This window comes from Pongo abelii, chromosome 21 (genome assembly GCF_028885655.2).
Source record: "Pongo abelii isolate AG06213 chromosome 21, NHGRI_mPonAbe1-v2.0_pri, whole genome shotgun sequence".
NCBI lineage: Eukaryota > Metazoa > Chordata > Mammalia > Primates > Hominidae > Pongo > Pongo abelii.
The window spans coordinates 42,678,327-42,704,036 of NC_072006.2; the positions used below are offsets into that span (position 1 = coordinate 42,678,327).

The window sequence follows — 25,710 nt, forward strand, 5'->3', positions numbered from 1 at the left end:
TTTAGTTCCCTTTTTAAAAATGCCCGTTTGAAATTATTCTATATAATATTATCTGCTTTTTTCATTTGATGTCTGATTCTTGTCACTTTAGTTACACAAACTTTTTCTCATCAAATAGCTGTTGAGATCATATTTTTAATGGTTTTGTAGTTTTCCATTATATAATTGGAATTATAATTCATTTAATAATTTCCTTGTTATTGTTGTTGTTACTTTTGTTTTTTTGAGGCAGGGTCTTGCTTTGTTGCCCAGACTGGAGTGCAGTGGTATGATCAGGACTCATAGCAGCCTCAGCCTCCCCAGGCTCAAGCAATCTTCTCACCTCAGCCTCCCGTGGCAGCTGGGAGCTACAGGTTCATGCCACCATGCCCAGCTAATTTTTGTATTTTTTGTAAAGATGGGGTTTTGCATATCGCCCAGGCCGGCAGGCCTCAAGCTCCTGGACTCAAGTGATCCGCTAGACTTGGCCTCCCAGAGTGCTGGGATTGGATTGCAGGTGTGAGCCACTATGCCAGCGTTGTTTTTTTGTTTTTGTTTTTGTTTTTCTTTTTTTTTGAGATATGGTCTTGCTCTGTTGCCCAGGGTGGAGTGCAGTGGCGCAGTCATGGCTCATTGTAGCCCCGAACTCCTGACCTCAAGCAATCCTCCCATCTTCCCCTGCTGTTTTGATACTTCTGTTGTTCCCATTGTTTTATTTTAAAAATATTGGTGATATGAATGCTTTATACATAGTCTTTATATGTATTCTGATTATATTATCTCTAGATAGAGAATAATTGAGTTAAAGGGCTTTGAATAGTTTTAATACATTTAGAATATTACTATTAAGTAATTGAGTTGTTGAGTTATTTTTATGGTATGTCATAAATTCTAAACTTCATGTAAAACTATTATAACTTAGTTATATGGCAGAAATTTGCAGTGAGATGAATCTTAAAAAATTTAAATATTGTATGATTATATAATTACATATATAAATAGCTATAATTTATAAGTAATATGTAATGTATATATGTGAAACATATTATAAACATATAAATGTCACAGAAAGATATTTAAAAACTAAGATCACTGACAGCTGAAAAACACAAACTATAACTACAAAATGGGAAGAAATGATAAAAAATGATTAACATACCTAACTTATAAAAAGGTCATAAAGAATAATTCAGAATCACTGATACACAAGTAGAAAAATTAGGCTAGTCAAACCAGAAAGACGAGATGCAAGGAAAAACTTTAAGAATCAATTTACAACAGAATAAATGTCCCACAGAGCACACGGATGGGGCTGGAAGAGGGACAAGTAAAAAGTGATGAAGCTGAACTGAAGAGAATTACTATATAAAAGTCAGGGACAGCAGGAAGTAACAGTATTTTAATACTAATTATTTTAAATTATTTAAGATAGTTAAATTATACTTAAATAAATTACTTAAATAAATTTACTTAAATTAAGTAAATTTAAATTATACTTAAATAATTTAAAATACTCTTTTTTTTGGTATACTTGTTTATTTTACCCAAAAACTCGTGTATCTTGTAAAGAAGATGCTGATAATAACACGTGTATTACATATAAAATATATGCACCAGCATATACTCTCTTCTTCCCAGCTTCTTTCCATTAGAAATCATCTTGAAAGTCTCCAATTTGTTTTCAATGTAAAACTTTTTTTTAATGAACGCATAATAGTTGTACATATTTGTGGAGTACATGATGATGTTTTGATATATATATAAAAAATGCATAGTGATTGATCAGAGTAATTAGCATATCCATCATTCCAAACATAAAAAAACTAGAAATCCTCTTTCAGTTTATCTGTTTTATAAATGAGGGTTTCCATATGTCTTGTTCACTTATGTGAGGTACACGTGTTTCATCTGTTTTCTCTGTCTTCTTTCTATGCTTGAGTGTATTTTTCAATCTGTTAAGAAATGGACTCAGTGGTGTGCATTTATTTTCTAGATTGCTACGCTTTACATATGGTCCTTCATTTCCTCCATTTAAAGTTCCCGATGAAGATGCCAGTCTGATCCCTCCAGAAATGGATAATGAGTGTGTTGCACAGACATGGTTTCGCTTTTTACACATGTTAAGGTATTGTTATTTTATTATTTCATGTGCCATTTACCTAGTAAGTATCTTAGGGCAGGAACCATGCTGTAAGTCTCTTGTTTGAATTCAGAATGTGGACACTAAGCACCATTCATCAAATGGAACCCAGCTGGACAACAAGCACATTTCTGTCCTGTGCCTCCTGCTCTCCCCGTCCCAGCAGGGTTAGGCTGTCCTCAGCCGCTCTTGGTTTACACGCTCTAGGAATGTGTTCCCTGTAGTAGATGCCGCACTTGTTATCTTGCCTGTTACTGCAGCCTGGCTGATGATCTTTCTCTTGGGATTTTGTCACATTCTGTGGGGACTGGAGGTTGCCTTGCTCCTCTCTGTGCCCAGCACTGACTGGTCAGTCTGCCTCTCAGAGCCCTCCTCCAATAGTCTGTTTAAAGTTTCAATGGGAGATACACCCTAAAATTTCACAGAGGGGTATACTGCTAGTTCCTGCTGTCCCTGTCTTTTATATAGTAATTCTCTTCAGTTCAGCTTCATCACTTTTTACTTGTCCCTCTTCCAGCCCCATCTGTGTGCTCTGTGGAACATTTATTCTGTTGTAAACTGATTCTTAAAGTTTTTCCTTGCATATCTTCTCTTTCTGGTTTGACTAACCTAATTTTTCTATTTTGTGTATCAGTGATTCTGAATTACTCTTTATGACCTTTTTATAAGTTAGGTATGTTAATCATTTTTTTTTATCATTTCTTCCCATTTTGTAGTTATAGTTTGTGTTTTTCAGCTGTCAGTGATCTTAGTTTTTAAATGTCTTTCTGTGATCATTTTCTATTTCCTTTGTGTTCTTCGATCAGATAGTCACCTATGATTTCTTCCAATGTTGTTCCCTTTGTAATAGTAAGTTCTTTTATATACCTCAGGATCTGCCTTTATATATATATAAACACACACATGCACATACACACACACACACACAGACACACGCACACACATCATTTGCAGAGATGGGGTCTTCCTACGTTGCCCAGGCGGTCTCAAACTCCTGAACTTGAGCAATCCACCCACTTCAGCCTCCCAAAGTGCTAGGATTACAGGCATCGAGCCACCGCGCCCAGCCTGGAATTTGTCTTTAGTTCACATATTACTGCATTAATTTCTTCATTTGTTTTTATATCAGATTCACATTCTTATTTTAACTTTATAATATTTACTGATATTTAGTAGGTCTAATGTCTTTTTCTCTTTTTCCTTCTCTTAGAATATTTATCTCTTCTTGCCTGTTTAACATTTCAGATCAATTTTAGAACCAATTTTTCAAGTTACAAAACATAAGCAAACAGAAGGAAAAACCTCAACGAAATCTTCTGGGGTTTGGATTGTGTATTAATTAGGGTAAGGAATATGTTCTGCTTTAGCAAATGAACCTGAAAATCTTTTATAAAGTCTGGAGTCAGGACTGGCTCTGCTCACATAGTCGTTCAGAGACCCAGCTGGCAGAGGCTCTTTCATCTTCAACAGATGACTCCATTAGGGCCTCAATGTTATAAGCAGGAGTCTCGTATCTGGCTAGCAGATGGGGAACAGAGAGCAAGGAAAATTTTGTGGGAGGGTTTTATGTGTCAGGCCTTGAAGTAATATAAATCAGTTACTCATATTCCATTAGCCACAACTCAGACACACACCACACTTAATTGCAAGAGAACAGAGAAGAAAAGAGAAAGTGGTGAACAGCTAGCCAGACTCTGCCAAAGATGAGAATTGTATTAAGCTTGTATTTATATTTAGGAAACACTGATATCTGATACTGAGTCTGCCTTTCTAAGAGCATGCCTTTTTCTTTTTTTAGTATTTGTTGCTGATGTTTTGAAAAGCTAAGTCTTTTCTGCTATTCTGTCTTCTAGATCGTTATTACTGCTGTAAAGAACATTTTTTACTGCATGTTATTTTGCATATTATATATAGCATTTAAAAGAGCTCTGAATATTTCACTGATTCTTCTGAGATATGGACACATATCTGCAAATAAGAAGTGTCTCTTTTCTAATAATTCATACTTGTTTTGGTGACTAATTAAAAGTACTTTGGATGCAGTAAGACTTGGACCTGAGTTAAATTCTGCTAATTTTTTCTTTGTGAACGTGAGCAATTTATTCTCTCTGTGCCTTAGTTTCCTTTTAATCTACATAATGGGAATAATGATAGTACCATCTCATTATAAGTATTAAAGAAGAAAAAGCATGTAAAACGGTATGATGCCTAGTACATGGTAGGTGCTTGAAAGTTGCTATTATTACAATTATTTCTGTATATTATTTTACTGCATCCATCAGAAGTAGAACACTGTTGAATTAAAGTGATACTGTTTTGGCACCTTTTTTGGTCTGATTTTCATCAGAATGCCTCTAATATATGGAATTTTGAGTAGGATGTTGGTTGTTGATATTAGATGTTCTTTTTTATGCTCCTGGTTTCCTAAGCAGTTAAAAATTTTATTAATTTTTTTAATTTTTTTTTTGAGACGGAGTCTCGCTCTGTCACCCAGGCTGGAGTGCAGTGGCGCAATCTCTGCTCACAGCAAGTTCTGCCTCCCGGGTTCACGCCATTCTCCTGCCTCAGACTCCTGAGTAGCTGGGACTATAGGTGCCCGCCACCACGCCTGGCTAATTTTTTGTATTTTTTAGTAGCGACGGGGTTTCACCATGTTAGCCAGGATGTCTCCTGACCTCATGATCTGCCTGCCTCGGCCTCTCAAAGTGCTAGGATTACAGGCTTGAGCCACCACGCCCGGCCAGCAATTAAAAATTTTTAAAAATATAGGCCGGGCACGGTGGCTCACACCTATAATAGCACTTTTGGAGGCCGATGCAGGTAGATCACCCGAGCTTAGGAGTTCGAGGCCAGCCTGGGCAACATGTTGAAACCCCGTCTCTACTAAAAATACAAAAAACAGGCTGGGCGTGGTGGCTCACGCCTGTAATCCCAACACTTTGGGAGGCTGAGACAGGCGGATCCCTTGAAGTCAGGAGTTCAAGACCAGCCTGGCCAACATGGTGAAACCCTGTCTCTACTAAAAATACAAAAATTAGCCGGGTGTGGTGGCACATGCCTGTAATCCCAGCTACTTGGGAGGCTGAGGCAGGAGAATCACTTGAACTGGGAAGCAGAGGTTGCACTCCAGCCTGGGCGACAGAGCGAGACTCCATCTCAAAAAAAAAAAAAAAAAAAAAGCGAAAAACAAATTAGCTGAGTATAGTGGTGCACCTGTAATCCTAGCTACTCAGGAGGCTGAGGCACAAGAATTGCTTGAACCTGGGAGGCGGAGTTGCAGTGAGCCAAGATCATACCACTGCACTCTAGCCTGGGCAACAGAGCAAGACTGTCTCAAAAAAAAAAAAAAAAAAAATTAAAATTAAAATATAAATAAAATAAAGAATAGTACCGAATTGTTTCACATAATATTTTTGGATCCATTTAAGCAATTAAGTGGTTTTTCTTCTTTCATCTGTTGATGTGAAATATTAATTAATTTCCCAATGTTGAACCATCTGTCATTCCTGAAAGAAAAGTTTTGCTTGGTTATGGAATGCTTTTCTTTTAATGTTTTTCTGAATTGTCTGTAGTTCTATCTTTTGATGAATTGGATAGGAAAACTTTCTATCCTTTTTTATGGTCTGTTGTGTCAAAGTTTTATGTTCCTTAAGAGTTTGAAATAAATGAACAGTAAAACTCTAGTCCTTGAGTCTTTTAGAGGTAGTTCTTAGATATTCTTTCTTCTTGAGCTGACTGTGGTACTTTAGTCAGAGTTATTCTGGATGGCAAAAAGAGGAGCCGACTTAAGCAAATGCAAGTGAGAAAAAGAGATTATGTGAAGATAGAGCAGTCTTACTAGGCTCCATGAAGCAGCGAACAACCCTTTCTCATGTTGGGGAGGGATGAAGGCAGCCTCGGGACAAGCCACTCTGTCATTTGTTTCTCTTTGTTTTTTTGATTCTCTTGTGCATGCACATTGTTCTCTTTCTTCAGCAGGCTTCCTCCTGAGTCCCTGTTTCCTCCTGCCTTTGAGAGGGGGACATGCAGTCTCTTGATAACTGCCCAGTGGTGTAAATAGCTGTGATACAGTTTGACTTCAGTTTTTGTCCTTTCAGTTCACGGGGGCTTTCCCTTTGCTTAGTTTCTCCAAAGGGAAAATTGGATCAAATTATGTTCGTTAATTAGGTCTCTGGTAGACATCTGGATACCTCCTTTAGGACAGTTTTACCTCCTTTCTTAAATGAGCTGTGAGTGGGTAGAAGGCAGGTCATGAGGATTTTTTACGATTGTGATTATTTGTTATTGTTGGCAGATTTCCTAGGATGAAGGTTGAATATGATGGGGAGATAGGCATCAACATTTTGTCTTGTATGTTAGTGATTTATCTTTTTCCAGGAAAACAAAAAAATATTTTTCATTTTTGTTTCCATACTGTTCTCAAATGCTTGTCTTTGGACTTGTGTATGCCCACCTGCCCTTTAGGCCCCATCTGGAGATTGTTTCAGTAAATTTAGGTGGAATCTGGATTTTTTAACAGGTTCCCCAAATGTGTCAGGTACACGGGGCATTGGGAACTGCAGGAATGCAGTTTCTTTTAGTTTTTCGTATCCTTTGTTACCCATTCTTATTTCAGGTTTTACTTACTTTCTTGAATCTGTTCTCTAAATATTTGGGAGCCAATAAAATCATTCCTGGTTTACCTCTGGAGAAGCTGGTATGAATCTTTCTCTCTCCAGTTTTTGATTTGCAATAGACATGAATTTAGCCAAGCTCTGCGGGACTTAGGTGTAGTTCCATTTCAGCTTTACTCCTTGTTCTTCTAATTTCTGAATAGTTGAACTACAGCCCCCAGCAGGCACTGCTGCTGGAGACGAATCTCCCTTCCTCTGTCTTACTTGGTGGACTAGTCCAGTTCTATGGAAACAGTGTGCTACCACTGGAAGCCCATTTTTCTTACATGCACACAAATTCTCCTTTCCCCAATTACAGTTACTTGAAATTAAGTCTTTTGGTGGGTGGAAAAAGAGGTTTTGAAAGGCAGAGCATGTATAGATCACTGATTCCTATTTCTCAGCCTAGTTCTTTTGCCTTGTAGCGAGTGGAAATTCTGTTTACCGGCTTTATCAGTATTACTTTGAATTGGAGAGGCTTTTTAATGGAATGCTAAGCAGACCATTTGAGTGAAAAATCAGAATCTGTTTTTTAATGGAAATATTTCAAACTGTGCATAAAATGTAATTCAAACACAAATACACTGTTTTGAAATATATGGCTTTAGTACATACACATGAACACAACATAAAACTATAACACTAATCCTGATTTTCAAATATAGTTTTTTTTTTAATTGAAAATGTTAATATTAAAGTAAAATTTTCTCCTTGGAGCTTTTGTTGACATATTTATAGCTTTACCCATTCCATTGCTTTTTTTTTTTCTTTTTTTCTTTTTTGTTTTTTTCCTGAGATGGCATGTTGCTCTGTTGCTCAGGTTGGAGTGCATTGGCATGATCATAGCTCACTGCAGCCTCAGCCTTGAACTCTTCGGCTCAAGTGATCTGCCTCAGCCTTCCAAGTAGTTGGGACCATAGGCACGTGCTACCATGTCCATCTTCTATTGCTTAATTCTTAACATATTAGAAAAAGCATCTATGTATACTCTTAAAAAATTAAAGCTTTTTCTAGTCTTACTTTGATTCTCATGCTCTGAATAGGCAATGTTCATGTAACCACACTGCAGATCTTCTGTAAAGAAGTGTTGATATTTGAATCACTAGCCCATTAAATACAAATCAGTCTCTTTTCTGAATCAGAGAAATAGGCACAGTCCTATTCTTAAATTAGATTACATGTATTTTATTGCTATAGAAATTTCTAAATTTGTGATTAATTCTTTCCTCTCTTTTAATAGTAATCCTGTGGATTTGAGTAACCCAGCTATTATAAGCTCTACTCCCAAATTTCAGGAACAGTTCTTGAATGTGAGCGGAATGCCGCAAGAATTGAATCAGTATCCCTGCCTTAAACATCTGCCTCAAATATTTTTTCGTGCCATGCGTGGAATCAGCTGTCTGGTGGATGCATTCTTAGGTGAATTTTGTGTATGTTGCTAGATGTATGAAGAGCTTCATTTAGGTAACTCTAGAGGCTAACCCTAGGAGTTATTAGAAAACATCCAAAGGAAAAGATGAACAGATTTGATGACAAATAACAAGCGAGGAAAAATTATTTGCAACAAATAAAATAGCCAGAGGGTTGTCGTTTCTATGTAAATATTTAGGTTGGTGCAAAAGTAATTGCGGTTTTTGCCATTAAAAGTAAAGCAGCCAAAACTGCAGTTACTTTTGCACCCACCTAATACATCAAACAAGGTGCTAAGAACAAGAATTAGGCCTAGTAGATAAATGGACAAAGGATAAGAGTAAATGATTGCAAAAGAAAAGAGTATTCATGCATACTAGCTATCCAAGAAAATACAGATGAAAATGCATTTCGGACCATTCTCATGTATATCATTAAAAAGCAAATTATCCCTTTAGCGAGCCATTCTTTTAAGCTGTTTTTCACATTTTAGATATATGAAAAGTCAATTTTTTAACCTGTTGAAAGGCAGTGATTTATAATATTTCCTAAAATATTTATGTATACTTATTAATGTACAGTTAATATGTTAGCTCTGATTAAGTTTGGCTGCCACGTAACAACCAAAAATCCTATTATAAACAAGAAAGCTTATTTTCACATATGTTAAATCTAGGGCTAGGCAGTACCAGGCCGGTATAATGTTTCCATCACCAGCAGGGATCCAAGGCCCTTCCATCTGGTGGCTCTCCATTCTTTGCACAGTGCCACATGGGCCATGATGGTTGAGTGAGTTCCAAACATCCTGTCCAGGAATTAGGAAGGAAGGAGAGTCTGCATATAATTGGTCCTTTAAGAAGATCTCTTAGAAGACCTACCCAACAGTCACCAACTTCTTTATGGTCAAAATATGGCCACATCTAGGTGCAAAGGGAGCTTGAAAATTGAGTCTTTTTTTTCTGGGTAGCCATGTCCAGCTAAAGTTTGTGTTCTGTTACTCAGGAAAAAATAGTGAGTAGATACTGAGAGGCAACTAGCAATCTCTGCTATAGTCTATGTGTCCCAAGCCTTCACTAGGTTGCTGGGAAAAATTTTCTGATCATATATTTTGACCTATGAAGAATAATTTCATTTGTCTTTTTTTTTTTTTAAGGTATTTCTAGACCCCGATCAGACAGTGCTCCCCCAACACCCGTGAATAGATTAAGTATGCCTCAAAGTGCTGCTGTCAGTACCACCCCACCACATAACCGGAGGCACCGGGCTGTTACTGTGAATAAGGCCACCATGAAGACAAGCACAGTAAGAGTTTACATCACCATTGTTATGCTATATAAGGTTGGCTTTTTAATCTGCCATTCTTTTAATAAAGTCTTGCTGTTTTCTCAGACTTTTCATTGGTATGGGTGTATTCTTGTGTTCGTCTAATAGGTTAGTACTGCTCATGCCTCTAAAGTTCAGCACCAGACGTCCTCCACCTCTCCTCTGTCAAGTCCAAATCAGACTAGTTCAGAACCCCGGCCACTGCCTGCCCCTCGGAGACCAAAGGTTAACAGCATCTTGAATCTCTTTGGATCATGGTTATTTGATGCAGCATTTGTTCACTGTAAACTTCATAATGGGATAAACAGAGACAGCAGCATGACTGGTAAATATTACTCAAGAAATATGTTATCATTATTTTCCTTTTCCTTTTTCTTTTTCTTTTTAGTCTTTCCTACCTGCAAGATTAATATGTATCTTAAAAAGCTCTCTGTTTCTGACCAAGCAATGTCTTGTGCTTAACCCCTTCCAGCTGAAGTAACAGAACTTAAGAAGTTTTCCTCCCTGTTCTTTTTATGTATGTTCTATGAGGTTTGGCCTTTTGTCTGGTTTTATTAGACATACTTAAGGTTAGCCACATTTTGTTGAATCAGATTTCTTTCAGTAGGTGACCTGGAAGTTCCCTTCATGTCAGCCAGGATAATAAAATTTATATAAAGAATTAAAAATTCAAACTGGAAATTTACTTTACAAGAAGTGTTTTCTTCGATTTTGACAGCCATTCACTCATTAGTACATGTAAACATCAGAAAATTTTTGCTTCACACTACACTCTAACCTCTCAGATTTTAGTCTAGAGAACTTTATTTCAAGGGCACACTTTTAAAAATATTATTTGCTTTTTAACTTAATAAGATTGATTGGTGGAGAATTAATAACTCAACCCTGATATCTTCATTTAGATTTTATTATAAAAAGGAAACTGTCTAAATAACAGCTGGTGTTTTTTTTGTCATCTTAACTATTATATTTGAAAGTAATGGCACAGGGTGCAGGATGGATGGGTGGGGTAGGGCACAATGTTTTGAATATTTATAATATATCTTAGAGAGCTGAAAAATGACAATGGCTGGCATTTATTGAGCTGCTGTTACTATGGGCCAGGTACTGTGATATATGCATTAATGAGTGTATTGATTGTTTGGTAAGAAACCACTCTTCTACTGGGGTTGGAAATAGATCAAGACAAAAAGATGTCTAATTACATTAGTTTATGTATCTCTAGGGAGACTGTTAATTCCAAGGATAAAGCTAATACAATGACCAGAAGGGTCTCTGCTTTCTCTCAGAAATGAATTCTTAGCTGTTATTATAATTCTTAGCTATTATTATTATCATCTCAGAACTAGGATCTATGTCTGTGAGCATTATACATGTAATTATTTTGAATATTCTTACAAATCTTTAATTTAGAAAAGTTGTGAATATAAAGATTTTTAGGAATATAATTTGAGAATGCCATGCTTGAGTTTAGGGATATCTTTGCTTGCTTTATTTTGTTCAAATTCAGACACTTTATATTCTTCCATTTTCATATTATAATTTTATCCACAATTTGAAAGTAGTGCTTCTGGGATAGGTCAGTGTGCTTACTTACAATAAGTGAAAACTTTTAAAAAACGACTGTTGGGTTATTCTTGTCTTTATGTTCATGTACCTTATATTTTGAGTTTTCTGTACCATGTTTATATTTATTAATTTGCATTTTCTAGAATGAATCAGTCCTATTTTTCTTTTTTATTTTTGTTAAGGTGTAATTCTTACAATGTAACTTTTGGGTATAGAGCTGTTAACACTGAAATCTGTGAATCTAGAATGGCTCAACCTACTGCTTGGTTAGTGGGCTTGCTTAAAGGGAACTTATAGATCTTTTTGCTCTCCAGGGAGTTTGTAACAGCTTTGCTCACCCTCTTGCACCAGAAGATAAAAACCAGACTTCAAATCATATGTGAACAACATCTTACTTTAAAATTTTTCCTTGCTGGGGAGAGGATAGAAGCTCCTTTTCTCCTCATTGTGTTCAGAGATGATAAAGGCTGTTACATTACCCAGGAGATATAAGGTGTCCAAATAGTTAAAGGGGTTAGAATGCTAGGTGCCAATCTTGAGGTCTCAAGTCTGGTGGGAGGCTTGGGTATATTAACTTTTAAGTACTGGCTGCCATCAAGGAATTCTGCCATGCAGTTCACCTCTAACTTAAAGTGTTTGCTTCTTTGAACTGGTTAGCTTTAGATTTACATGACAGTACACTGTGCTTTGTAAAAGTAACATTGAGCTGGGAAGGGTTAATGAACTAAAATTTTAATGCACGTTATGGGCACTTCAAAACCTCAGTTCTTTGTAGTTGTGTAATTTTCTTCGTTCATTGTTTTGCATGATACAAAAATCATAATTTTGGACCTGAATGCACAATTTCCTATGTTTTTGAACTAGCTTGTGGTATCGTAAAGCTTTTAATTTAACTTTTAAAAAGCTAAAAAGCTTCTTAATTTATTGTAAAATTTCACCATCTTTAAAGTATTTTATAATTACTACTGTCCTTTGATTTGTTTCCATTTATTTCTATTATCTTGCAGCATCTTTTATCCAAATTCTTCTTTCTTATAAATCTTGTAAGTAGGAACCAGAAGCTTCTCCTTAATTGCAGTCATGTTTTTATTTTTTTCATGATTCCATTAAAAATTTGATTGTCATTGTCTCTTGTAGTTTTTGCACTTGGGAAGAAAAATACTTTTCTGTGTTTTGAATGGGGAAGATTGTTGGCAAAAGCAAATTAATCTGCCTGAATCAGTCCCATTATTTCTGTATACTAGTCTGATCATGTCATGAATTCCAGGACTTTGCACTAACTGTGTTTTGGCTTTTTTTTTTTTTTTTTTTTTTTTTTTAAAGCTTTAAGCTTATTTTTATACAGATTTAGTGTTTGATTTGTATGCATTCTGCATGTAGTGTTTTTCAAATGTATTATTGCTGGATAGCTTATTTAGGACTAAAAATGGCTCATGGGAAGTTGCATAAAGATTTATGCTTGACTCTGTATTCTATTAAATCTATTATAAAATAATTTAAGCATTTCATGTAGAGTAATAAAAGATTTCAGAGTGATTTTCAATACACTGTGAAATCTTTTGTTAAAAATAAAAGCAACTTTCAAAGGGCTTCTGTTTCAGTGATAACGAATGACCATGATAATCTTTTTTATCAATCCAATTTTCTGATTTATCAGCCTCAAGTTAGCTGCTGTCTGTGGTTGTTAAAATTCATTCTCATTTTGCTTGGTTGAGCGATTCTTTGGTGTGTGTTTTGGAGTCGGGTGGGTGGTGGGAATGCTCTCTTTTTCTCCCTGCCCACTTCTCATCCTTACTTTGCCCTCTCCCTAAAGTATACAGACTGGCATAGGGTTGCCCATTTAATTAGGATGTCCATCTAGGGTAATGTGTAAATTGCAGTAGCTATTTTTCTCAACGTTTAAGCATCATTCTGTAGGGGGAAGAAAAAACAGAAAAGAAATAATAGAAAAGCCAAATTCTGTATTATATATCTGTATGTGAATACAGATATATACAAATGTACTCTGCTGATCAAAAATTCAGTTGAAAAATGCTTTTTGTACAATCTGTTAAACTGACAATGCCACTGTAAATTAATTGTAACCTATTTTCAAAGAAGATTTCAGAGAGCCCTTTTTAAAAATATTAAGACATAGTTGCTAAACAAAAGCACTTATTGGATTCAAGTAGCTATTTAATGACACCAATATTTGATCTTTGTGTCCAGGGTCCCATGAGCCTACGTGGCATATTGCAAACATAATAAAACCCTCCTTTTCTCTCCCCAGCCATTACAACACAAGCTAGCATGGAGTTTCGACGGAAAGGGTCACAAATGTCCACAGACACCATGGTTTCCAATCCTATGTTTGATGCAAGTGAATTTCCTGATAACTATGAAGCAGGAAGAGCTGAGGCTTGTGGGACACTGTGTAGGATTTTTTGTAGCAAGAAGACTGGAGAAGAGATTCTGCCAGCTTATTTATCCAGGTCTTGGAATTTTTGTTTGTTTTTTCATTTATATAGTTTTGATAGTGAAGCCATTGTAGTGTTGCTTGGCCGACTGAACCGATGAGTGAATGTTGGTCTGAAATACCTACAGATGTCTGTAAGTGATCGACATTTGCCTGAAATCTTTCATTTTACCTGTCTCATCAGATTTGGTAAACACCCTTAAGACCCTTTTTGTTTTAGAAGTGCTATTTATGTCATCTTATTTGAATCTTTTTAATATGGAGAGATTTCGAAGGACCACAATAATTTGTTAACAAATTTTTAGCACAGTATTCACATGTAGGCAGTCCAGAAATAAGTCAGCTGTAAATCCTGCCTCCAAGGAGCTTATTTTCTGGGCAAAGCTACAAACAAAGCCATGTACACACGTAACAATGATCCAGCAGGAATAGGATATTGATGGGAGAGGCACAGATAATGTGCTGTGGGCATTCAGGGGAAGAAGCAGTGCACATTTATTTACTGTAGGGGATTCGGGAAAGAGTTATGCGGGATTAAATGATTATGCTGGACTTACAAAGGATGAGTAGTATTTAGCCTATGTTAGGAAGTTGGTTAGGGTCATCTGCTCCAAATCTATGGCTTCAGCCATCTTTGTTAATGCCTCTGCTATCCATTCAGTTGCTCAGGCCAGAAACGAAGAGTCATTTTAGAATCCTCTTCTGTATCTTTGGTTGATCAACCAACTCTTGCCTTTCTGCTACTTAACCCTCTTTCTGATCTCTCTTTTCACTCTATCCCCACCATTATACTTTAGACTTTGTCACTTTTCTCCTAAATTAACTCATAATGGCCTCCCGTTCTTCTTGACACTGTTTTGCCTTCCTTAACTGATTATTCACACAGGTGCAGAAGTGAGGTTAATATTGACAGAGTATTTAGATATCTGCATACTTGCTAGGTTCTCAGGAGATAGAATTAAACTGACCTTATCAGAGGGAACCAAGTACAGAATTTTATAGTTATGAAAAAGAATGGTATATACAGGCAACTAGGCAGGGTTATCTTAACTATCGGCGCTTGGTTTAAGCAACAGAATCCCTCTCAATCTGACTTAAGTAAAAGGAGAAGAAGTTGTGAGACGCTAGTGATATTTATTAAATTCTAAGGTCAGGAAATGCAGTATGGCCTCATGAAGAGCAGATACTCAAGGACCAAAACAACTTTATTCCTCTCTCTTTCTCTGTCTTCCTGGTCTGCCAGAACTGCTTCATTCTCTTTTCTCTGCAGATCATTTTCTCATATTGTAGTGTGCTTCTGAGTTCCCAGTTTTCATTAGCCGGGCATGATGGCATTCACCTGTAGTCCCAGCTACTCGCGAAGCTGAGGCAGAAGAATCGCTTGAACCCAGGAGGCGGAGGTTGCAGTGAGCCGAGATAGTGCCACTGTACTCCAGCCTGGGCAACACAGTGAGACTCTGTCTCAAAAAAAAAAAAAAAAGTTCCCAGTTTTCATGGCCTTGGTCTAGGTGACCATCAGGACCAATTAGTATCTCTGAATTTTAATTATAGACTCCTGGGAAGGAGGATCTAATTAATCTGCCTGTCTCTGGTCTAGTCAGCTACAGTTGTGAAGGTGGGTCACGTAAGGGTGTTGGAGCTCACCCCCTTGTTGTGGGGCACGTTTCTCAGGAACTCTGGGCTGGGGAGATATCCTAAATGGTACTCTAGTAGTAGGGGAGAAGGCTATCACCATGAACTTTCTGACTGAGCCATAAGACTGAATGGGTGGTAGTAGGACAAACCAAAACAACAGATTCATGAGACGGCAAGTGATTAGTTTAGTTTTGAATCGATTGAATTTGAAGTGCCTATGGGATATTTATCAACAAATATTTATTAAGTCCTACTTTGTGCCAGATATTGTGCACAGAAGTACCATAGTAATCATTAGACATTCAGATATCCAGTAAGCTTTTGGCTAATAGATCTGGAGTTCAGTTGAGAGGTGTGGGTTAGAATGATTTGATTATATTTAGTGACTTAAGAAATGTTTAAAATCAGGTAGTAAAAGAGAGAGCTTTGAGAACTAAGGTTGTCAGACTGAGGAACACCATCATTAGGGGGCAGGTAGAGTAAGAGGACCTGTAAAAGAAAATGGTCATAGAAATCAGGGAAGAACAAGGAGAGAAGGGAGTAGTCAGAGGGTTGAATGTTTTCAAAAGGCAGAATGAGTTAAGACTTAGTCACATGTCTTGGATTTGGCAATCGAGAGCCCATTGGTTATTTGCTAGTATGGTTTTAGTTGAGTTCTAGGGAGAGAGAGAGATTGAAATGGGTTGAGCAGTAACCAGTAGGTGATAAAGTTGTTTCTGAAGAGTTGCAGAGAAGAAAAACGCACCTCACAATAGAAGAGTATAACAGTGTAGTTGCTCTTGAATAATGGGAGATTGAATGCTTAGTAAGTGGATTAGAGGTTGGGGGTGGAGTTACTAAGGTATATTCAGGTATATTCCTAAAAGGAATCTTATTCAGGTGACCCGCATGATGAATACAGATGATCGAATGCAGGTTTCTTTCTTTCATTGTCCCCCCAAAAATAATGGGGAAGGGACAAAAATGTAAACACACCTTTTTCCCTAGGAATTACTAAATGTTGCAACATTTTTCTCTTACGGAATTTAACTCAGCAATTCCCCCAGTTTATTGAAAAGTACTGCAGCCTATTGTTTTGTTTTGTTCTGGTTGCCTTATTTGCAGGCCCCTAGAACTTTGAGTTGCAAGGCTTAAGCTTTGAGAAGGTACAATAGACATGAATTTTTTTTTTTCTTCATTAAGAAAGATGATTTGGGTCTTAGTGTATATGATTCAGAATTGTTCTAGTTCCAGTAATACCCTTTAAAGGGTAAAATTCCAGTAATAACTTTTAAAGGGTAAAATTCTAGTAAATTCCAGTAATGCCCTTTCTTTAAAGGGTAAAAATAGTGATGAGTGGAAATAGACTTTCAGTAACTATGTAGCAAATAATAATTATGAAAACTTTTGATCAGCAGTTTGTTTAAAATTTTTTTCTTGCTTTCCTAGATTTTACATGCTTTTAATTCAAGGTTTGCAGATAAATGATTATGTGTGCCATCCTGTCTTGGCCAGCGTTATTCTAAACTCTCCTCCTTTGTTCTGCTGTGACTTGAAAGGGATTGATGTTGTGGTTCCTTACTTTATTTCAGCTCTTGAAACCATTTTGCCTGACAGGTAAGCTATCATTCTCTGCTATTTTATATCAACTGTCTGATTTGGCCTGGTCTGTTCGTGCTTCCTCCCCAGTTTCCTAATGTATCCTGTCCAGTTGTCTTCATAGTGCAAGAGAACTCAGGCGACATTAAATGAGTGTAGTGTGTCCAAACCCACCTCATCCCTGAACTCCTTCAGTTCTGATTTGTCTGTGGGCTTGTTGAATCATTTTTGGCCTGGTCTAGAAGGGTAAGAACAACTCCAACACAGAGGTCTTACCTTTGTAGAGTAGGCCTTACGTTTTAGATAAAGAAATCAATCAATCAACTTCTAGTTTAATTCAGTAACAGTTTAACTTAGAAATATACAATACACAAATACACAATGCTTGGATTTGGAAAAATTGGCATTTATATGTATTTGGCAGTAGCTAAAAATGTGCTTTAGTTCAAAAATACTAATAGCTTTTTATTTTTTGGCAGAGAACTCTCAAAATTCAAAAGCTATGTAAATCCAACAGAATTGCGAAGATCCTCCATTAATATCCTGCTTTCTTTGTTGCCCCTCCCTCATCATTTTGGCACAGTCAAATCTGAGGTAATGTTTTGGTAAAGTTTTTTTATATTCTATATTCTGTTTTTTGTACTAGATTAAGTCAAATCGAATGTTAAAAATGGAATAGGAGCTTTTTTTATTTTTCAACTCAAGTTATTTCATCAAGTTATTTCAAGTGAATTAACAAAGTTGACTTGTGATTTTTTTTTTTTTTGTTCTTTCAGTTTTTCTACCAGTTTTCAAGCAGTTATAGGCTAAGGACATCTATTAACATATTGTTAGTGACAGTTTTAGCACAGTGGCTAATATTAGACTGAAAGCCTTTCTCATTAGACTGATCTGTTCCTTCACTCTAGCTGTTCCCACATGAGCATCATGAGCTGCAGCAGCTGATGTTAAATATTATTTGTTTTTTCCATAGGTGGTCCTGGAAGGAAAGTTTAGTAACGATGACAGCTCTTCTTATGATAAACCAATAACTTTTCTGTCCCTGAAGTTGAGACTTGTGAATATATTAATAGGTGCCTTGCAAACTGAAACAGACCCCAACAACACCCAAATGATATTAGGTTTGTATTCACACATTATTTTGTAAGTGAAACCAAAGTACTGTTGACTGCAGGCCTGCTGAGGAGGTGGCTGTCGGTGACGGGAGCCTAAACCTAATGTAGCTCTACTTATTCTGAATCAGAGGCACAAGTTAGTTTTTTAATGTAAAAAAATTTAAAGCGGTGAGATGAGGGAAGTAAAGTGTTACAGTTGTCTTGGTTGGTCATTTATTTGTGCTTTTGCTTTTCTTTCTCTTCTGCCTTCTCTCCTTTCTCCACTCTTTGCCTCTCCTTCCCATCCCTCTCTTCTTTCCTCCTTTCTTCCTGCTCTCCTTCCTCCTGCCTCTCTTCCTCCTGCCTTGTCCTCTTCCTCCTGCCTCTTCCTCTTCTTCCTGCCTCTTCCTCTTACTCCTGCCCATTACTTACAGGTCTCATCAGTCTGCACTTTCCTCCTAGTCCTTTTTTTCTCAAACACATCAGCTAATGATTTCTTCAGAACCTTACTTAATATCCCTCCTGCTGGGATGTTCTTTCCCTAGATTTTTGTTTAGCTTTTCTTCATCATCTTAAGAGAGAGCTTCCCTAACAATACTTGCTAAAGATGATCTTATTTCATCATTTTTTTCACAGCACAAAACCTGAAATTATCTTGTTTGTTTAAATGCTTAAACTACCCCCTTTTTACATGTTTTTCATATATCATAAGGTATTTGGTGATTGACAAACCTAGTGTTAGCACTAAGGGACAGTCTTATCTCCCTGAAAATCTTCAGAGAGATCCTGATGAACAGAGGAGCTCTTCTTTTCTTCCTCTAATCTGATGTTCAAATTGGGTAAACAGCAATGTTTTACATTTGAAAGCAAAGGGTTTTCAGTTGTTGCTTCTGTGTCTCAGTGCCACTGAAGTGCAGTCCTGGGTATTGAGATCACCACCCTTGACAGTGGAAGCTCTTAGGAAAGTAGGGCTTTCCTCAGCCACCTAACAGGCGTCCCCACTGAACCATGTGAATGCAAATACCATCCCAGCCCACAAACCTGGGTGGCAGTTAGAACTCCCCGCTTATGGAGCAATTGATCTCTGAGGATGACTTGACCTTGGCAGTGGTTAGAGGCTTTCTTTCTTCTCTTCATTAGCAAGACTAGAATTCAGCTTCTTCCTAGCATCTTAGATTTTTATCTGTTCAAAAGTGGGATCAGACATTCCCTTTAAGCCTTTATGCCCCCAGAGGAGGTGGGGTGTATGTCCTTCCAACAGGAACACAATCCTTGAAATTGTTTCTAAAAGGCCTCTAAAACTGAGAGATAGATCCTGAAGAGATGGGTCACAACGGCCAAGAACCATATTTATCCAGAGACACCTAATTAGTAGGTGACTGGAGTTGTCTGTAGCTGGGCAAAAAGTTTTTTGGGGTTTCGTTAGTCTCAAAAGCCATTAATTGTGGACACGATTTTCTAGACTCACAAATGGAGTTTTTTGCTCTTTACGTTCTCAGTTATGATGTATAGCTATATTCTTGTTCAGGCTGGGCTTTTAGAGACCTTCTGAAGTTAATGTGGTCAGTCTGACCAAGGTTTGGAACCAATCTACCAGTGGCATTGATACTGTCTCAGATACATTCTGAACACAGAGGGTGGTTTATGTGGAGAGGGATGTTTTGATATGTGAGAACCTCCAAGTTACAATGTGTTAGGTTATTTAAATAACATAATTTTGCTTGAAATCATATAATTTCTACGATTGAAGCAGTATTTGGTTTTGTTATACCCTTGCTCTGAGGCACTCCCTATGTACTTTCCAAGAAAGAGTCAGTTGTTACTCTTGCCATAAAGTGGCAAAGCTCTTTTTGTCTTCTCTTTATCCATAGTAGGCAAGAGTACCTCCCACTGGGATGAGAAGCAGTGTGTTAGGCTCACCATCTCATTTCTGTCCTAGCCTTTCCAGGACAATGGTTTCCTTGATAATAAATAAATGAAGCTTACTTCAGGGTATGCAGATGTCAACAAGCCCCAGACTGTGTGGCTTTAATCATTCTTAAAAAGCAGTGTGGTCAGAAAGGTATTGCTCTGACTTTATTTTGTAATTTTTGTTTTATTTATTTGTTTCTTTTTCCCTGTAGAAAAAACAGACAGTAATTTTGTTTTATTTTTAAGACTAGAACCTAGTTTTGAAAGTATTCCATAATATTTTCCTTAGTTTATATTACCCTTGAAATTGAGATGCTTACATCTGGTCTTTTACACCAGTTAAAAAATATCTGATAATGAGCATGTTTTTATATAAAGCGAAGTTTGACCTTCACATTCATTTTATTTTTATGTATTTAGTTTTTATTTATTTATTAATTTAATTTTTTTTTTTTTTTTTAAATACAAGTTCTTGCTCTGTTGCCCAGGCTGGAGCGCAGTGGTGCAATCATGGCTCACTGCAGCCCAACCTCCTGGACTCAAGTGATCCTCCTGCTGCAGCCTCTGAAGTAGCTGGGACTACAGGCGTGTGCCACCACACCTGGCTAATTTTTTGTTGTTGTTAGAGTAGGGTCTTGCTCTGTTGCCCAGGCTGGTGTTGGACTTCTGGGCTCCCCTAGTCTTCCCTCCTTAGCCTCCAAAAATGCTGGGATTACAGGTGTGAGCCACTGTGCCTGGCCCACATTTATTTTAGGGAATTTTTTTTTTTTGAGATGGAGTCTCGCTCTGTCACCCAGGCTAGAGGGCAGTGGCACAATCTTGGCTCATTGCAACCTCTGCCTGCTGAGTTCAAGCAATTCTCCCACCTCACCCTCCTGAGTACGTGGGATTACTGGCACCCACCACCACGCCCGGCTAATTTTTGTATTTTTTAGTAGACACAGGGTTTTACCATGTTGGCCAAGCTGGTCTTGAACTCCTGATAGCAAATGATCTACCTGCCTTACCCTTCCAAAGTGCTGGGATTATAGGCATGAGCCAATGCACCTGACCAGAATTAAGGAATTTTTAAAGAGTCTCTTCTGACCAATCAGTGGATTTATTAGTAGAGTTGACCCTTGAACAACATGGGGGTTAGTGATGCCAATTCCCTGAGCAGTTGAGATCCACATATAACTTTTTGATTCCCTAAAAACTTAACTACTAATAGCCTACTGTTGACCAGAAACCTTACCCATAACAGTTGATTAACACGTATTTTGTATTTTATGCATATTATTAATATACACTGCATTTTTACAATAAAGTATGCTGGAGAAAAGAATATTTTATAAGAAATACATGCTGTAATCCCAGCATTTTGGGAAGCCGAGGCGGGTCGCTCACGAGACTGCCCTGGCCAACATGGTGAAACCCTGTATCTACTAAAAATACAAAAATTAGCAGGGTGTGGTGGCACATGCCTGTAGTCTCAGCTACTTGGGAGGCTGAGGTAGGAGAATGCTTGAACCCGGGAGGCGGAGGTTGCAGTGAGCCAAGATCGCGCCATTGCTCTTCAGCCTGGGCAATAAGAGCGAAACTCCGTCTCCAAATAAATAAATAAATAAATAAATAAATAAAGCCTGGGCGTGGTGGCTCATGCCTGTTAATCCCAGCATTTTGGGAGGCCGAGGTGGGTGGATCACGAGGTCAAGAGTTCAAGACCAGCCTGGCCAAGATGGTGAAACCCTGTCTCTACTAAAAATACAAAAAAAAAAAAAAAAAAAAAAAAATTAACCAGACGTGGTGGTGGGCACCTGTAATTCCAGCTGCTTGGAGGCCGAGGCAGAGAATTGTTCGAACCCGGGAGGTGGAGGTTGCAGTGAGCCAAGATCACGCCACTGGACTCCAGCCTGGGCGACGGAGTGAGGCTCCATCTCAAAAAAAAAATCATAAGGAAGAGAAAATACATTTATAGTACTGTATTTATTGATACCATAAATTGTCTGTTTATAAGATAAATCGTCTCAACTGTTGGGCAGTTGCAGCTGTAGACCCCAATCTGCAGTACATATCAAGCAACTCATCTTTTTCTTGTAATGTCATGACTTTTCTCTGCTTCTTGGGAGCACTTCCAGCATCGCTAGTGGCACTTCCTATGGGTCCCATGGTGTTAGTCAAGGTTCATGGTGTTGCAGTAAACATGATGAAAACGTGTGAGAACCATGGTATGCAATTTACTTCAGTATTCAGTCTATTAGAGGGATGAACTACTCACATAGAGATGGTTAGCATCACATTGTATTTTAAGCAGGATACTCATTAACACTTGAGCTCACCCCAGTAACAACAGGAGGAGGCTACAAAATGATTACAGTAGTACAGTATGTACTACAGTTAATTTTATGCAGTTATTTAATACTGCATCTTTGTTTACATTTCTCTGGACTGCAAATGGCATCACGTATGGTCTGTAAGTGTTTGTGTACGTAAGTTTTTTGATAAATTTTAGCTTTTTATTTTTTATTTATTTTTAGAGACAGGGTCTTGCTTTGTTGCCCACTCTGGTCTCAAACTCCTACGGCTTCAAGCAATCCTGCTGACTCGGCCTCCCAAAGTGCTAGGATTACAGGCATGAGCTAGTATGCCCAGCCAATTTTAACTTTTTATACTTTTTTAAGTATTTCTTTTCTTTCTCTCTTTTTTTTTTTTTTTTTTTTTTTTTGAGATGAAGTCTCGCTCTGTTGTCTAGGCTGGAGTGCAGTGGTGCAATCTCGGCTCACTGCAACCTCCGCCTCCCAGGTTCAGCCTCCTGAGTAGCTGAGATTACAGGCACACACCACCATGCCCGGCTAATTTTTGTATTTTTAGTAGAAATGGGGTTTCACCATGTTGACCAGGCTAGTCTCGGACTCTTGACCTCCTGCCCCACCTCGGCCACCCAAAGTGCTGGGATTATAGGCATGAGCCACTGTGCCTGGCCATTTTTTTTTTTTTTTAATATTTCTAGGCTATGCAGTTTGAGAGTTTTTTCAAACTGTCACAGATCTCCAAAAAACTTTCTAACATGTTTATTGAAAAAAATCTGCATATGTACAGTTCAAGCTCATGTTGTTTAAGAGCCAACTGTAATTTCATGGGTATTTCAGGAATGCTCAACCAAAATTATATTCTTATCTCTACTGTTAATCATATAAAATGTCTTAGCCATTTTAGTGTTCTTGTGTATTTTATATAAAATACTGTTTTATTGTTGTTGTAGGGGCAATGTTAAATATTGTTCAAGATTCAGCACTTTTGGAAGCCATTGGTTGCCAGATGGAGATGGTAAGAAGCATACATGCAATCTGTCAGAGAATATCACTTTTGAATTTTATGTAAATTATATTCCAGAATGTCCATCTTTGTGAATTTTAAAGGCCTTTGGTTTGTAAATCCTGCTCATTGGCTCAGAAGTTTTCTTTTTAAAAATAATGTATATTTTGAGGTTTGCTTTTCAGTGCCTCATCAGCTGTACATCAGGTTCCCGAGATATTCTGTATGAGAGAAACTACAGCTAAATCCAGTCTTTATTCCTGAACAGTATCTGCTTAAAACTGTTACTTGTTTTGCTGTGGTGGCAAACTTGGTTGAATAACCTAGGAAAAGCCCTAGCCAGCAAGCAACTAGTTTACCATTTTCTTACCCATCAATTCTTTCTAACCCCTCTAGATCTAAGTTTGCCGGTCCCTCAAAGCACCAGTGCTTCTAAATCAAAAATGCTTCTCAGAGACTTCCAGTGCTCTCTGCTTTGTCTTCAAGATATATCATCCCTATACTTGGAGTAGAGGCAAGACAGTGGAGGGGTTAATAGGGTATACTGGGGTAAGTTGGGTAGATGTAGTAAGCTGAGTAGATGTAGGATGGGTGATCAAATTATTATTAAGGAAATTACATTCGTGTCTCAGTAGATGGTGAATAATAATTTACTGATCTGAATATAATGAACTGTGTTTATATGAGGGAAAAATGAGGGAAGTCTAACAGGTTTATTAGCCCCTATACATATGGGAGTTAAAACTAACCCTAGTATTTTATTGTTTGTGTTTTCTGATATAACTGTATTTGAAAGTTGCTGTTTGTTTATTCATGCTTTTTTTTTTTTTTTTTTAATGAGACAGTCTCGCTCTGTCGCCCAGGCTGGAGTGCAGTGGCGCGATCTGTGCTCACTGCAAACTCCGCCTCCCAGGTTCCCGCCATTCTCCTGCCTCAGCCTCCTGAGTAGCTGGGACTACAGGCGCCTGCCACTGCGCCCGGCTAATTTTTTTGTATTTTTTAATAGAGATGGGGTTTCACTGTGTTAGCCAGGATGGTCTCGATCTCCTGACCTCGTGATCTGCCTGCCTCGGCCTCCCAAAGTGCTGGGATTACAGGCGTGAGCCAGCGCGCCCGGCCTTATTCATGCTTTTTAAGCTTATATTTCTGTTCTGAGGTTTTGCTTGGGAGGCGCTAGGGTATTTTTTTTAAGGACCTGGAATCTAGTGAAGTCTAGTAAAGATGAAAAAGCTGGGCCAGCCCTTTGTAAATAGTGGCAAAGAAGACCCCAGTATGGGCACTTGTAGTAGTCAAATCCTTCATACCCTCCAGTAGATGTGTGTGTGTAAAAATACCACAGTGGTTTTAATCCCTTGTCAATTTCTATGTGTTATTATCAGTTTGTACTATTCAGTTGGCACATTTCTGCTTTATCAACATGGTTTTTAATGATAGACCTTTATTTATACTTGTAAACTGTGATGTAATCCTCAAACACTTGATTCATTTTCATTTGACTAGGGTGGTGGAGAAAATAACCTGAAGAGTCATAGTCGCACCAATAGTGGTATTAGTTCAGCAAGTGGCGGAAGCACGGAGCCCACGACTCCCGATAGTGAGAGACCTGCTCAAGCTCTCTTAAGAGATTATGGTTAGTCGTGTTTCTTTTGAAATTCAAAGTTTAATAGAATGACTTTAATGCTTACATTTATAAAACAAAAACATTAAAAATTTTAATGTTCATGTTTTTTATGTACTTAAGTATAATAGAGAGGATGTCAGTCTTAAGAAGCTAAGAAAAAGAAAACAAATCTTTTTAATTTAGCTGTATAGCTTTTGGGTAGTATATTAGATTTGGGGTAGTATATTAGGTTTTACAATTGATAGTAATGGGTGATCAGGAAACATTTCTGAATTCTCTACTATGTGTGGTGGTAGAGAACCAAATAAGATGTGGGCTCTGCCTCAGAGCTCACAGTGTAGTGGCGGAGATGTCCAATAAGCCAGTTATTGCAGTGTGGCAAGGAGGGTGATGGGGGATGGATTAGATAGCAGCCCAGAGGAGAGCATGTCTTCATGTTAAAACCTGTGTACCCCCTACTATAGCTCACTAGATTCTTTAGCCCTGAAACATTTTTATTTTCTACCCTGCCAACTAAAACATTTGCCAGCCAAGCATCCTATACAAGGTTGTCCCCTACCTTGGGCGGTTGTTTTATGGATTCTGTGAATTTGTGGGTACCTTTATGTTTTTCTGCAGAAGTACTAACAGTGTATTGAATCTGTGAGCACTTATCCAGCTAGATTGGAGTGATATCTAGATTCTTAGATGTGAGTTTAATCTTTTAATCATCTGGAGAGTTCATGAGCCATGTTCATGAGGTTCATGAGGCGTGTCATGAGCCATGTTCATGAGTTCATGAATTCATGAGGCATGTTTCTGTGGTTTAAGTTTACAGCAAGTATCCTTGAACATGTCAGATACATAAAGCCATTATGTGGATATTTGACACATTTAAATATTATATTTGTGAAGAAGTTATTTAAATTATCTTATTCACTGTGTATGTAGATTTAGGTATTCTATAGGTTGAAAATTATTTTTCATGCTTTCTGAAACACGTTTAGGCTAAATAAATTTTTCAGTACTGGCCGGGCGCAGTGGCTCACGCCTGTAATCCCAGCACTTTG

At 37.7% G+C, this 25,710-nt stretch overlaps 1 protein-coding gene across 6 annotated transcripts in view; it reads left to right on the top strand.

Annotated features, from left to right (window-relative positions):
- The window catches only part of RALGAPB (Ral GTPase activating protein non-catalytic subunit beta), a 103,108-nt gene that overhangs the window by 35,853 nt on the left and 41,545 nt on the right, over positions 1-25,710 (top strand). For all 6 annotated transcript variants that reach the window (XM_024238832.3, XM_024238831.3, XM_054541784.2 and 3 more), the window contains 10 exons: positions 1,973-2,104; positions 8,012-8,190; positions 9,335-9,483; positions 9,613-9,829; positions 13,343-13,544; positions 16,592-16,759; positions 17,221-17,335; positions 17,715-17,862; positions 22,988-23,052; positions 24,541-24,670. In XM_024238832.3, coding sequence (XP_024094600.1) covers positions 1,973-2,104; positions 8,012-8,190; positions 9,335-9,483; positions 9,613-9,829; positions 13,343-13,544; positions 16,592-16,759; positions 17,221-17,335; positions 17,715-17,862; positions 22,988-23,052; positions 24,541-24,670 — 1,505 coding nt within the window. The remainder of the gene's footprint in view (positions 1-1,972; positions 2,105-8,011; positions 8,191-9,334; positions 9,484-9,612; positions 9,830-13,342; positions 13,545-16,591; positions 16,760-17,220; positions 17,336-17,714; positions 17,863-22,987; positions 23,053-24,540; positions 24,671-25,710) is intronic.